Genomic DNA, 15,357 nt, shown 5'->3' with positions numbered 1-15,357 from the left:
GCGTTCATAAAGCTTGTGTAAACCCCGCCTACATGGGCGGAGCAATGGATGTAAAGCAAGTCCTCAGCACCAGCACAGACTGGTTTGATTTACCGAGTCAGGATGCCTGTACACAGCAGACCCAACGCTCACGACAGATCTCTGGTCTGTAGAACCACTCTACTGAACTCTATTTAACTTTACTGAACTCTACTGAACTCTGTACCACTCTACTGAAGTGAATTCTACTGAACTCTGTAACATTCTACTGAACCCAGTATTAACCCAGTATGTAGATGTTCTCATGTCTGGGTATTAACCCAGTATGAAGTTGTCCTCATGTCTGTGTATTAACCCAGTATGAAGATGTCCTCATGTCTGGATATTAAGCCAGTATGACGATGTCCTCATGTCTGGGTATTATCCCAGTATGAAGATATCCTCATGTCTGGGTATTAACCCAGTATGAAGATGTCCTCATGTTTGGGTATTAACCCAGTATGAAGATGTCCTCAGGTCAGTGTATTAACCCAGTATGAAGATGTCCTCATGTCTGGGTATTAACCCAGTATGAAGATGTCCTCAGGTCAGTGTATTAACCCAGTATGAAGATGTCCTCAGGTCAGTCTATTAACCCAGTATGAAGATGTCCTCATGTCTGGATATTAACCCAGTATGAAGATGTCCTCATGTCTGGGTATTATCCCAGTATGAAGATATCCTCATGTCTGGGTATTAACCCAGTATGAAGATGTCCTCATGTCTGTGTATTAACCCAGTATGAAGATGTCCTCATGTCTGTGTATTAACCCAGTATGAAGATGTTCTCATGTCTGGGTATTAACCCAGTATGATGTCCTCATGCCTGGGTATTAACACAGTATGTAGATGTCCTCGTGTCTGGGTATTAACCCAGTATGAAGATGTCCTCATGTCTGGGTATTAACCCAGTATGAAGATGTCCTCATGTCTGGGTATTAACCCAGAATGAAGATGTACTCATGTCTGGGTATTATCCCAGTATGAAGATGTCCTCATGTCTGGGTATTAACCCAGTATGAAGATGTCCTCATGTCTGGGTATTAACCCAGTAAGTAGATGTCCTCATGTCTGGGTATTAACCCAGTATGAAGATGTCCTCAGGTCAGTGTATTAACCCAGTATGAAGATGTCCTCAGGTCAGTGTATTAACCCAGTATGAAGATGTCCTCAGGTCAGTCTATTAACCCAGTATGAAGATGTCCTCAGGTCAGTGTATTAACCCAGTATGAAGATGTCCTCAGGTCAGTGTATTAACCCAGTATGAATATGTCCTCGTGTCTGTGTATTAACCCAGTATGAAGATGTCCTCAGGTCAGTCTATTAACCCAGTATGAAGATGTCGTCATGTCTAGGTATTAACCCAGTATGAAGATGTCCTCATGTCTGGGTACTATCCCAGTATGAAGATGTCCTCATGTCTGTGTATTAACCCAGTATGAAGATGTCCTCATATCTGTGTATTAACCCAGTATGAAGATGTCCTCATGTCTGTGTATTAACCCAGTATGAAGATGTTCTCATGTCTGGGTATTAACCCAGTATGATGTCCTCATGCCTGGGTATTAACCCAGTATGTAGATGTCCTCATGTCAGTGTATTAACCCAGTATGAAGATGTCCTCAGGTCAGTGCATTAACCCAGTATGAAGATGTCCTCATGTCTGTGTATTAACCCAGTATGAAGATGTCCTCATGCCTGGGTATTAACCCAGTATGAAGATGTCCTCATGCCTGGGTATTAACCCAGTATGTAGATGTCCTCGTGTCTGGGTATTAACCCAGTATGAAGATGTCCTCATGTCTGGGTATTAACCCAGTATGAAGATGTCCTCATGGCTGGGTATTAACCCAGTATGAAGATGTCCTCATGGCTGGGTATTAACCTAGTATGAAGATGTCCTCATGTCTGGGTATTAACCCAGTAAGTAGATGTCCTCATGTCTGGGTATTAACCCAGTATGAAGATGTCCTCATATCTGGGTTTTAACCCAGTATGTAGATGTCCTCATGTCTGGGTATTAACCCAGTATGAAGATGTTCTCATGTCTGGGTATTAACCCAGTATGATGTCCTCATGCCTGGGTATTAACACAGTATGTAGATGTCCTCGTGTCTGGGTATTAACCCAGTATGAAGATGTCCTCATGTCTGGGTATTAACCCAGTATGAAGATGTCCTCATGTCTGGGTATTAACCCAGAATGAAGATGTACTCATGTCTGGGTATTATCCCAGTATGAAGATGTCCTCATGTCTGGGTATTAACCCAGTATGAAGATGTCCTCATGTCTGGGTATTAACCCAGTAAGTAGATGTCCTCATGTCTGGGTATTAACCCAGTATGAAGATGTCCTCAGGTCAGTGTATTAACCCAGTATGAAGATGTCCTCAGGTCAGTGTATTAACCCAGTATGAAGATGTCCTCAGGTCAGTCTATTAACCCAGTATGAAGATGTCCTCAGGTCAGTGTATTAACCCAGTATGAAGATGTCCTCAGGTCAGTGTATTAACCCAGTATGAATATGTCCTCGTGTCTGTGTATTAACCCAGTATGAAGATGTCCTCAGGTCAGTCTATTAACCCAGTATGAAGATGTCGTCATGTCTAGGTATTAACCCAGTATGAAGATGTCCTCATGTCTGGGTACTATCCCAGTATGAAGATGTCCTCATGTCTGTGTATTAACCCAGTATGAAGATGTCCTCATATCTGTGTATTAACCCAGTATGAAGATGTCCTCATGTCTGTGTATTAACCCAGTATGAAGATGTTCTCATGTCTGGGTATTAACCCAGTATGATGTCCTCATGCCTGGGTATTAACCCAGTATGTAGATGTCCTCATGTCAGTGTATTAACCCAGTATGAAGATGTCCTCAGGTCAGTGCATTAACCCAGTATGAAGATGTCCTCATGTCTGTGTATTAACCCAGTATGAAGATGTCCTCATGCCTGGGTATTAACCCAGTATGAAGATGTCCTCATGCCTGGGTATTAACCCAGTATGTAGATGTCCTCGTGTCTGGGTATTAACCCAGTATGAAGATGTCCTCATGTCTGGGTATTAACCCAGTATGAAGATGTCCTCATGGCTGGGTATTAACCCAGTATGAAGATGTCCTCATGGCTGGGTATTAACCTAGTATGAAGATGTCCTCATGTCTGGGTATTAACCCAGTAAGTAGATGTCCTCATGTCTGGGTATTAACCCAGTATGAAGATGTCCTCATATCTGGGTTTTAACCCAGTATGTAGATGTCCTCATGTCTGGGTATTAACCCAGTATGAAGTTGTCCTCATGTCTGGGTATTAACCCAGTATGAAGATGTCCACATGTCTGGGTATTAACCCAGTATGAAGATGTCCTCATGTCTGGGTATTATCCCAGTATGAAGATGTCCTCATGTCAGGGTATTAACCCAGTATGAAGATGTCCTCATGTCTGGGTATTAACCCAGTATGAAGATGTCCTCATGTCTGGGTATTAACCCAGTATGAAGATGTCCTTATGTCTGGGTATTAACCCAGAATGAAGATGTCCTCATGTCTGGGTATTAACCCAGTATGAAGATGTCCTCATGTCTGGGTATTAACCCAGTATGAAGATGTCCTCAGGTCAGTGTATTAACCCAGTATGAAGATGTCCTCAGGTCAGTGTATTAACCCAGTATGAAGATGTCCTCAGGTCAGTCTATTAACCCAGTATGAAGATGTCCTCAGGTCAGTGTATTAACCCAGTATGAAGATGTCCTCAGGTCAGTGTATTAACCCAGTATGAATATGTCCTCGTGTCTGTGTATTAACCCAGTATGAAGATGTCATCATGTCTGGGTATTAACCCAGTATGAAGATGTCCTCATGTCTATGTATTAACCCAGTATGAAGACGTTCTCATGTCTGGGAATTAACCCAGTATGATGTCCTCATGCCTGGGTATTAACCCAGTATGTAGATGTCCTCATGTCTGGGTATTAGCCCAGTATGAAGATGTCCTCATGTCTGTGTATTAACCCAGTATGAAGATGTTCTCATGTCTGGGTATTAACCCAGTATGATGTCCTCATGCCTGGGTATTAACCCAGTATGTAGATGTCCTCATGTCAGTGTATTAACCCAGTATGAAGATGTCCTCAGGTCAGTGCATTAACCCAGTATGAAGATGTCCTCATGTCTGTGTATTAACCCAGTATGAAGATGTCCTCATGCCTGGGTATTAACCCAGTATGAAGATGTCCTCATGCCTGGGTATTAACCCAGTATGTAGATGTCCTCGTGTCTGGGTATTAACCCAGTATGAAGATGTCCTCATGTCTGGGTATTAACCCAGTATGAAGATGTCCTCATGGCTGGGTATTAACCTAGTATGAAGATGTCCTCATGTCTGGGTATTAACCCAGTAAGTAGATGTCCTCATGTCTGGGTATTAACCCAGTATGAAGATGTCCTCATATCTGGGTTTTAACCCAGTATGTAGATGTCCTCATGTCTGGGTATTAACCCAGTATGAAGTTGTCCTCATGTCTGGGTATTAACCCAGTATGAAGATGTCCTCATGTCTGGGTATTAACCCAGTATGAAGATGTCCTCATGTCTGGGTATTATCCCAGTATGAAGATGTCCTCATGTCTAGGTATTATCCCAGTATGAAGATGTCCTCATGTCTGGGTATTAACCCAGTATGAAGATGTCCTCATGTCTGGGTATTAACCCAGAATGAAGATGTACTCATGTCTGGGTATTAACCCAGTATGATGTCCTCATGCCTGGGTATTAACCCAGTATGTAGATGTCCTCATGTCAGTGTATTAACCCAGTATGAAGATGTCCTCAGGTCAGTGCATTAACCCAGTATGAAGATGTCCTCATGTCTGGGTATTAACCCAGTATGAAGATGTCCTCATGTCTGGGTATTAACCCAGTATGAAGATGTCCTTATGTCTGGGTATTAACCCAGAATGAAGATGTCCTCATGTCTGGGTATTAACCCAGTATGAAGATGTCCTCATGTCTGGGTATTAACCCAGTATGAAGATGTCCTCAGGTCAGTGTATTAACCCAGTATGAAGATGTCCTCAGGTCAGTGTATTAACCCAGTATGAAGATGTCCTCAGGTCAGTCTATTAACCCAGTATGAAGATGTCCTCAGGTCAGTGTATTAACCCAGTATGAAGATGTCCTCAGGTCAGTGTATTAACCCAGTATGAATATGTCCTCGTGTCTGTGTATTAACCCAGTATGAAGATGTCATCATGTCTGGGTATTAACCCAGTATGAAGATGTCCTCATGTCTGTGTATTAACCCAGTATGAAGACGTTCTCATGTCTGGGAATTAACCCAGTATGATGTCCTCATGCCTGGGTATTAACCCAGTATGTAGATGTCCTCATGTCTGGGTATTAACCCAGTATGAAGATGTCCTCATGTCTGTGTATTAACCCAGTATGAAGATGTTCTCATGTCTGGGTATTAACCCAGTATGATGTCCTCATGCCTGGGTATTAACCCAGTATGTAGATGTCCTCATGTCAGTGTATTAACCCAGTATGAAGATGTCCTCAGGTCAGTGCATTAACCCAGTATGAAGATGTCCTCATGTCTGTGTATTAACCCAGTATGAAGATGTCCTCATGCCTGGGTATTAACCCAGTATGAAGATGTCCTCATGCCTGGGTATTAACCCAGTATGTAGATGTCCTCGTGTCTGGGTATTAACCCAGTATGAAGATGTCCTCATGTCTGGGTATTAACCCAGTATGAAGATGTCCTCATGGCTGGGTATTAACCTAGTATGAAGATGTCCTCATGTCTGGGTATTAACCCAGTAAGTAGATGTCCTCATGTCTGGGTATTAACCCAGTATGAAGATGTCCTCATATCTGGGTTTTAACCCAGTATGTAGATGTCCTCATGTCTGGGTATTAACCCAGTATGAAGTTGTCCTCATGTCTGGGTATTAACCCAGTATGAAGATGTCCTCATGTCTGGGTATTAACCCAGTATGAAGATGTCCTCATGTCTGGGTATTATCCCAGTATGAAGATGTCCTCATGTCTAGGTATTATCCCAGTATGAAGATGTCCTCATGTCTGGGTATTAACCCAGTATGAAGATGTCCTCATGTCTGGGTATTAACCCAGAATGAAGATGTACTCATGTCTGGGTATTATCCCAGTATGAAGATGTCCTCATGTCTGGGTATTAACCCAGTATGAAGATGTCCTCATGTCTGGGTATTAACCCAGTAAGTAGATGTCCTCATGTCTGGGTATTAACCCAGTATGAAGATGTCCTCAGGTCAGTGTATTAACCCAGTATGAAGATGTCCTCAGGTCAGTCTATTAACCCAGTATGAAGATGTCCTCAGGTCAGTGTATTAACCCAGTATGAAGATGTCCTCAGGTCAGTGTATTAACCCAGTATGAATATGTCCTCGTGTCTGTGTATTAACCCAGTATGAAGATGTCCTCAGGTCAGTCTATTAACCCAGTATGAAGATGTCGTCATGTCTAGGTATTAACCCAGTATGAAGATGTCCTCATGTCTGGGTACTATCCCAGTATGAAGATGTCCTCATGTCTGTGTATTAACCCAGTATGAAGATGTTCTCATGTCTGGGTATTAACCCAGTATGATGTCCTCATGCCTGGGTATTAACCCAGTATGTAGATGTCCTCATGTCAGTGTATTAACCCAGTATGAAGATGTCCTCAGGTCAGTGCATTAACCCAGTATGAAGATGTCCTCATGTCTGTGTATTAACCCAGTATGAAGATGTCCTCATGCCTGGGTATTAACCCAGTATGAAGATGTCCTCATGCCTGGGTATTAACCCAGTATGTAGATGTCCTCGTGTCTGGGTATTAACCCAGTATGAAGATGTCCTCATGTCTGGGTATTAACCCAGTATGAAGATGTCCTCATGTCTGGGTATTAACCCAGTATGAAGATGTCCTCATGTCTGGGTATTAACCCAGTATGAAGATGTCCTCATGTCTGGGTATTAACCCAGTATGAAGATGTCCTCATGTCTGGGTATTAACCCAGTATGAAGATGTCCTCATGTCTGGGTATTAACCCAGTATGAAGATGTCCTCATGTCTGGGTATTAACCCAGTATGTAAATGCCCTCATGTCTGGGTATTAACCCAGTATGACGATGTCCTCATGTCTGTGTATTAACCCAGTATGACGATGTCCTCATGTCTGGGTATTAACCCAGTATTGCTATAACACACAGTGTTGCTATAACACACAGTTCCAGTGAGGCAAGGCTGTATTTTCTCCACTATTACACTCCTGGGGGGGGGGGGGGTGATGGAGAATAGGACGTTCCTGCTGCAGTTGGGATGGACTTGGTCTAAACTTATCCAGCTGTGGAACCAAGACCTCCTCAGTCTGTGATACCCAACAGATTTAACACAGCATCTGGCCAGTAGACACACCCACAGAGCTAGAAAAAGCCCTGCCTTCCTTCAGAGGCCCCACCCACCCACTGAGGGTGTTCTGACCTCGTACTCCTTGCGGACTCCAGGCGCATCCTCGATGCGGTCGCTCCAGTCCCTCTTCCGAATCTGGTCCTCCTGCTCCTTCAGGTAGGCGAGCTCTTTGTCACAGCGCTGCAGGTACTCGTACAGGGCGGACAGATTCTGCTTACGACTCAGCGAACTCTCCTGGAGCACGCACACACACACACACACACGCACGCACACACACACACACACGCACGCACGCACGCACGCACACACACGCAAGCACACACACACACACACACACACACCGTGAGACACAGAGAGATACACGGATGTATAGCCACGCATGCACACACACACACACACACACATAATAATAATAAATAATAATAAATAATAAAGGTCTACATAAAATCAACTCCAATTATGTAACTCACCACAATTTTTGCGTACTGACTTTTCACAGACGGGATGTCCTGTTTGAGAAGACAGGACACTTGGGTCATTTATCAGAAAGATCATTGTATTTCCAGGCAAAAATAACTAAATCACTGTACTACATGTTCTTTGTGTTTCTGTGTGTGTGCGTGTACTAACCGATGAGTCTATCTGAGAGCGGTAAGCTTCGATCTCTTTATGTGCGATGTTGTGGGCAGCGACCTGCTTCTCCACATCAGACAGAGTGGGACCAAAAGCCTCCTCCTGGATCTGCCTCTGCAAGACACAACAAGGACTGAGTCTGCTGTCTCTCTCTCACGCAGAACTGTCTCTCTCTCACTCTTACAGAACTGCAGTCAGTCTGCTGTCTCTCTCTCATGCAGAACTGTCTCTCTCTCACTCTTACAGAACTGCAGTCAGTCTGCTGTCTCTCTCTCACGCAGAACTGTCTCTCTCTCACTCTTACAGAACTGCAGTCAGTCTGCTGTCTCTCTCATGCAGAACTGTCTCTCTCTCACTCTTACAGAACTGCAGTCAGTCTGCTGTCTCTCTCTCACGCAGAACTGTCTCTCTCTCACTCTTACAGAACTGCAGTCAGTCTGCTGTCTCTCTCTCTGTCTCTCTCTCTCTTTCTCTCTCACAGTGTGCTGAGATCATCACTGAAGCAAACCATCAGTCCAACAAAGAAAACATTACCGTGTTCATTCATGATGTCACTGACAACACAAACGAGGTAACTACCAAGCAGCTAAAATAAACAAAGAAGAAGAAAAAAAGCTGTATATATACACAGAAGAAGGTGAAGGGGAGAGAGGGAGGGAGAGAGGGAGAGAAAGAGAGAGAGAGGGAGAAAAGAAAGGAGGCAATCATAGTGTTAAGGACTAAACTAAAGCCTGTCCAGCCGGAAGACAAAGAGACGGTGGTGAGACATGACTCAGGACACCTTTAACACGGTCGACTCAAAGAGGTCTCAGGGAGGTCTCAGGGAGGTTCCTCACCTGCTTGTTGCTGAGCACCTGGGCCCAGTTGATTTTGGGCTTGAGGTCCACCTCGAGACTCTGCTTGTACAGGTCTCGATACGTACTGCAACACTGAAACCAGCGGTCATGAAGGTTACTCACGCTGAGGGAGAGAGAGACACAGACATAGAGAAATAAAGCAACAGACAAAAGAAAAACAGGGTCTGAACAAAGCTACTGAGGGAGCGAGAGAGAGAGAGGGAGAGAGAGAGAGAAGGAGAGAGAGAGTGAGAGGAAGAGAGAAAGGGAGAGAGAGAGAGAGAGAGGGGGAGAGGAAGAGAGAGAGAGGGAGAGAGAGAGAGGAAGAGAGAGAGGGAGAGAGAGAGAGGGAGAGAGAGAGACAGAGGGAGAGAGAGAGAGAGAGAGGGAGAGAGAGAGAGAGAGAGAGAGAGAGAGAGGGAGAGAGGTTTCATGTTGAGCAATAGTTTGGAACTACACTATAAAGTTTGAGAGACTAGTGTGTGTGTGTGAGCAGTAGTGCAGCTCTGGAACTCACTCCAGCTCGATCTCTCCTGCCTGTGGGTGCTGTAGTTTCTTGACTTTGTCCACGTCCAGGAAGAGCTCCTTCAGCAGCGTCTCTGCCGAGGACAGGTTGTCCGCTGCCTCAATCCGCCGAGTCAGAGACACTCCACGCTTCCCATTCTCTGAGTCCTGAGGAGAGGAGAGGGGAGAGGAGGAGAGGAGAGGGGAGGAGAGGAGAGGAGGAGGAGAGGAGAGGAGGAGAAGAGAGGAGAGGAGAGGAGGAGAGGAGAGGAGAGGAGAGGAGAGGAGAGGATAGGATAGGAGAGGAGAGGAGAGGAGAGGGTGAGTGCTCCAATATGCCATTGGCATAGTTCATTAAGGAGAAACAAAGCATATGCATGTGTGTATGTGTGAGTGTGGGTGAGTATGTGTGTGTGTGCGCACAAGTATGTGTGCAAGTGTGTATGAATATGTTTGTGTGCATGTGCAAGTATTTGTGTGTGTGAAATCAAGTGTGTGTGCATGTCTGAGTGTGAATATTTGTGTGTACATGTGAGTCAGTCTATGTGAATAGGAGTGCATGCATGTGAGTGTGAGTGTAAGTGTGTGAGTATGAACATGAGTGTGTGTGTGAGTGTGTGTGTGTGTGTGTGTGGTAGTACTTCAGCCAACAGATCTTCTACACGCAGGATGTTGGTCTCCACCTTGTCTGCACTACTCTGCATGCGTGCAATCAGCACCACCAGGTCATTAGCCTGCACCCTGAGCACACACACGCACACACACACTTTATCATGCTGAGGCTGCATGCACTGTATCATGGGGAAGGTGAACGAAAGCAAGACAAATGGAACACAGGAGCACACTGGGGGAAGGTTTGTCCAGAGCAGTTCATTACACCACAGAGCAGTTCATTACACCACAGAGCAGTTCATTACACCACAGAGCAGTTCATTACACCACAGAACAGCTCATTACACCACAGAACAGCTCATTACACCACAGAACAGTTCATTACACCACAGAGCAGTTCATTACACCACAGAACAGTTCATTACACCACAGAACAGTTCATTACACCACAGAACATCTCTCTCCAGAAACTCTAACAGGATACAGTATATACAAACATATAGAACAAGATTGTATGCATGCAATTATTACACACACACACACACACACACACACACTCACCCACACACACACACACTCATACACACACACTCACACACACACACACACACACTCACACACACACACACACACACACACTCACACACACACACACACACACACACACACACACACACACCCCAGTAGTCATTCTGCGTACCACATCACTCCCAGGATGGCCAGAAGCACATCCCTTCCATTCTGGGCCTTATCATGTCCATGTCAGTAACCTTCTAAGTCCAGCTTGATGTTACATAACCTCAGGGAGAAGCCACACCCCCCCCAGCCCCGCCCCTCATGGCCTGGGTGTGTTGGCTGGAATGTGGACCCAGGTCATAGTGCGATCCCACTGGTTCTTCTAGGGATTTTTTCCGCAGCATTCCGACAATACTAACATCTGTCAACTAGTTATGAAAACTAGAACTGAAAAATATGCCCTTTGTTTGAAAAGGGTTGCCAGGTCATTTCTTCTGTTTGAAGAGGCATAACGGGTCATTTCTTTTGCTAATATGTGATGCTGAAAGTCTTCAACAAACAGATGCCTTCATGCTCCTCTAACCCTGAGAAGATTCCAAGATGAGCTGGTAGAGCCTGCATTTACCCACAATCCCGCACTCAGTGCCTTGTTCAGTTAATATATCCCAGCCAAGCTGTGATGATGATGATGGTGGTGATGATGATGATTAGTGCAGTGACATCAGCTGTGATGATGTTACTACTCTTCTCTCATTTAAATTGTGGCTATTTGACACTTAGGGAGAATCTTAACCTTTGACCCTCAGTCTTACTGTGAATGAATAGTCAGCAATTGCCTATATGATGGAGCTTACCTAAATAAAGCAATACTGTCATCCAAATATATATATAAACTCAACGGAAAGCAAAAATAGGAGATTTTTTGTGTGTGTTATGTTTATGGGTTACCGGTATGTTATGTTTGTGTGTTATCTTTGTCTTATGATTGTGTTATCTTTGTGGTATTTTTTGATGTTATCTGTATAAACGTTTTCCAATGTGTTGGTTTTACATACATATTATCACTCACTGAGTATATTTGGAGAATCCAGGAGGCTTGGACAAGTTTAATGATCGTAAGTAATGTTTCATGTATGTCCCTAACCACATATGCTGACAGTATATATATTGTATGACATACAGGACATACAGGACTGCTGAACAACAACAAGCTATTATACCCCAGCTGGTCCATCTGAAATCCATAACAATACAGGGTCTGTGGACATACAGGGACTCTGGAGATACAGGATCTGTGGGGATACTGGACTGCGGAGATACAGGATCTGTGGGGATACTGGACTCTGGAGATACAGGATCTGTGGGGATACTGGACTGTGGAGATACAGGATCTGTGGGGATACTGGACTCTGGAGATACAGGATCTGTGGAGATACTGGACTGTGGAGATACAGGATCTGTGGGGATACTGGACTGTGGAGATACAGGATCTGTGGGGATACTGGACTCTGGAGATACAGGATCTGTGGGGATACTGGACTGTGGAGATACAGGATCTGTGGGGATACTGGACTGTGGAGATACAGGATCTGTGGAGATACTGGACTGTGGAGATACAGGATCTGTGGGGATACTGGACTCTGGAGATACAGGATCTGTGGGGATACTGGACTGTGGAGATACAGGATCTGTGGGGATACTGGACTGTGGAGATACAGGATCTGTGGGGATACTGGACTCTGGAGATACAGGATCTGTGGAGATACTAGACTGTGGAGATACAGGATCTGTGGGGATACTGGACTGTGGAGATACAGGATCTGTGGAGATACTGGACTGTGGAGATACAGGATCTGTGGGGATACTGGACTGCGGAGATACAGGATCTGTAGGGATACTGGACTATGGAGATACAGGATCTGTGGAGATACTGGACTGTGGAGATACAGGATCTGTGGGGATACTGGACTCTGGAGATACAGGATCTGTGGAGATACTGGACTGTGGAGATACAGGATCTGTGGAGATACTGGACTGTGGAGATACAGGATCTGTGGGGATACTGGACTGCGGAGATACAGGATCTGTGGGGATACTGGACTGTGGAGATACAGGATCTGTGGGGATACTGGACTATGGAGATACAGGATCTGTGGGGATACTGGATGGCATAAAGGTGTGTGTATGTGTGTGTGTGTGAGAGAGAGAGAGAGAGAGAGAGAGAGATGAAAAAGAAAGGAATGTGAGGGGAAAGCAGGGGAGTGTACAAGTGAGAGTGACAGCATGAGTGAGTGAGTGAGAATGTTGCGTGCGTGTGTGTGTGTCTGTGTGTGTGTGTGTGTCTGTGTGTCTGTGTGTGTGTGTGTGTGTGTGTGTGTGTGTGTGTGTGTGTGTGTGTGTGTGTGTGTTTTAGCCTAGCACTGCAGGGGGTTCTGGTTTGGTTTCTTTGAACTAACCCTTTTATATATGTGTGTGTCATAGTAACATACCTGAAAAACAGCATACCTCACAGTGCACAAATATGTGCACTGGAAAAGACACACATCCCCACACCCAAGCAATGATAAAGATAAATACGCTTCTATCATCATACTGTTCTCTAGTAATCACCTTCATCTGTTCACCTGTATATCGCAGCTCAGAACTGCCTCTATCATACACACCTGATAATGTCACATAGAAACATGCTTAGTAAGCGCGCACGCACACACACACACACACCCCCACACACAGTGATTACAGATAAACATGCTGCCACCATGCTGTCCTTTTTAATCTGTTCACGGGTTTATCGTAAGTGCTCAGCCCTGTCTCTGAGTTCATTTGTGCGCAGGAGGTGTTAAACGGCGTGCTGTTAATGACCGTCTTTATTTCGCTGCATCTTCAACATCAGCTCCACATGCCGCCACGAGGGCAGTCAATGCACCGACTGTGGTTAATCGGCCTCGCTCGCACGGGCTCCTCGACCGCACCGCCCTTCTTTCAGGGTGTGTAGACTGCCGGTCGCGCCGCTGCCGTACACACCCTTAAAGGAAAACAGACCGTACCTGGAACCGACGAGGGCACGGCCACATGCCACAGCTTTTTGCATGAGCCGCTGCATTTTTTTTTTTTTTTTAATGAAAACTTTTTTGTTTATTCGTTCATTTATAATTGATCAGATACTTCTCGCTAATGTGCAAAGTATTATGTTGCAAGTGAAAATGCTTCGCCCATTCAAACTGGCCTGCAGTCTTATCGCACTGAAAGCGATTATTTCCACTCATAAACAGTTATCGCGCACGCTTCGGCGAACCCACCCACGAGCGTCGGTGAGTCACTGCAGTAGTCACTGCCTGAACAGGCGAGGCCTGCAATAAAGATACATTAAAGCCGCTCGGAGGCCTGGCCCATTAAAACGACGCAACGCATGCTTAAGAGCAAGACTCATTTATGGCTGTTAGGTAAAGATTTAGTCTGAACGGCGGTGCGACAGCACATTGCTTTTATCGCTCTGCAATGTGCACGTTCGCAGACCCAGCTCGCGCATTCCATACTGGCGCAGCAGGAGACAGAAAGGCACGCAGTTCAGAGCAGCACCCTTCCAACGTTACTCAGACATACCGATACGGAGACAGTTACTTTGAGTTAAGGTCCAGTTTAGGTTGCATTCGGATAAATCCGGGAAATCACTTTTCCTATACATCATATCAGCGTCAGACACGAAGTGGGCAAGACCGTGAGTGGAGTTCACAGGGAAGTTAAGTGAGGAACTCACAAGCCTTAAAACAGAACATGAGACCAGAGAGGACACACACACCCACACACTCACACACTCACAAATATACATACACACACATACACCATAAAGTTGCACTTACTGGCTGATTCTCCCTGTGTTCATTTCCTTCTTTTTGCTGAACATGCTGGGAGTGTGTGTGTGTGTATCCAGGGTGTAAGCGTATCCTCGGATTCCTCTCTTCTGCTGTCTTCTCTTCCCTTAGCCTCTCTCTCCAGGCAAAGCTTCTGCTCCCTCTAGTTATGATACCGTGGTCTCCACCCACTGAAACAGGTGCTCCAGCGATGAATGGGACTGGGAATACCTGTTCCACTCCTCGATCATTCTACTCTCTGCCTCTGTCCTCCGTCCCTCCATTCAAACTCCCCTCTAATAGAATCTCATTTCTCATTCATTTTTATAATTCCTCTGTTATTTTCCTCTTATAGGTTTGTATTGACAACTATACGCAGTGTATTCTGTATACTGAATGATTGGGTATGTATGAGTTTCAGAAGAGTACACACACACATACACACACACACACACACACACACACTCACACACACACATATAACACACACACACACACACACACACACACACACATACACACACACACACACACACACACACTCACACACACACATACACACACACACACACACTCACTCACACACATATAACACACACACACACACACACACACACACACACACACACACACACACACACACACAGTCTTTCCATCACTCTTTTTTCTCTTTCTGTCATTCTCTCTCTCTCTCTCACACACATTCTCGATCTGTTCATCATCCTCTCCTTTACAGCCAACCACCATTTAGCACGCAGACATCTGCATAATGAGAGCTGTATAATAGATTCTTGTTAAATCACATTCATGAACCTGATAACTGCCTTTATAGCATGCAGACTGAATGAAACTGACAGGGAAGTTCAGCATTCCTGTGTGATGACAGACTCTCACATGCAGGTGTTTCAGATGAAAAGCTTCCTCAGTCTGCAGAGAGACGGACATTACAG

The 15,357-nt window shown here is 45.0% G+C and overlaps 1 protein-coding gene across 1 annotated transcript in view; it reads right to left on the bottom strand.

Moving 5' to 3' along the window:
- The window catches only part of evplb (envoplakin b), a 27,329-nt gene extending 12,506 nt beyond the window's left edge, over window positions 1–14,823 (bottom strand). The window contains exons 1-7 of the mRNA XM_035525813.2: window positions 14,417–14,823; window positions 10,070–10,169; window positions 9,442–9,596; window positions 8,925–9,048; window positions 8,086–8,202; window positions 7,926–7,964; window positions 7,528–7,689 (exon numbers count right to left, since the gene is read on the bottom strand). Of these exons, the coding sequence (XP_035381706.1) occupies window positions 7,528–7,689; window positions 7,926–7,964; window positions 8,086–8,202; window positions 8,925–9,048; window positions 9,442–9,596; window positions 10,070–10,169; window positions 14,417–14,460 (741 nt within the window). The 5' untranslated portion in view covers window positions 14,461–14,823. The remainder of the gene's footprint in view (window positions 1–7,527; window positions 7,690–7,925; window positions 7,965–8,085; window positions 8,203–8,924; window positions 9,049–9,441; window positions 9,597–10,069; window positions 10,170–14,416) is intronic.
- Window positions 14,824–15,357: the final 534 nt, after the last annotated feature.

The sequence above is a fragment of the Electrophorus electricus genome, chromosome 6, assembly GCF_041902795.1.
Source record: "Electrophorus electricus isolate QZ-2024a chromosome 6, ASM4190279v1, whole genome shotgun sequence".
Classification (NCBI taxonomy): Eukaryota; Metazoa; Chordata; class Actinopteri; order Gymnotiformes; family Gymnotidae; genus Electrophorus; species Electrophorus electricus.
Note: the sequence above shows the minus strand (reverse complement) of the source record. Positions and strands in the feature narration are given on the sequence as shown.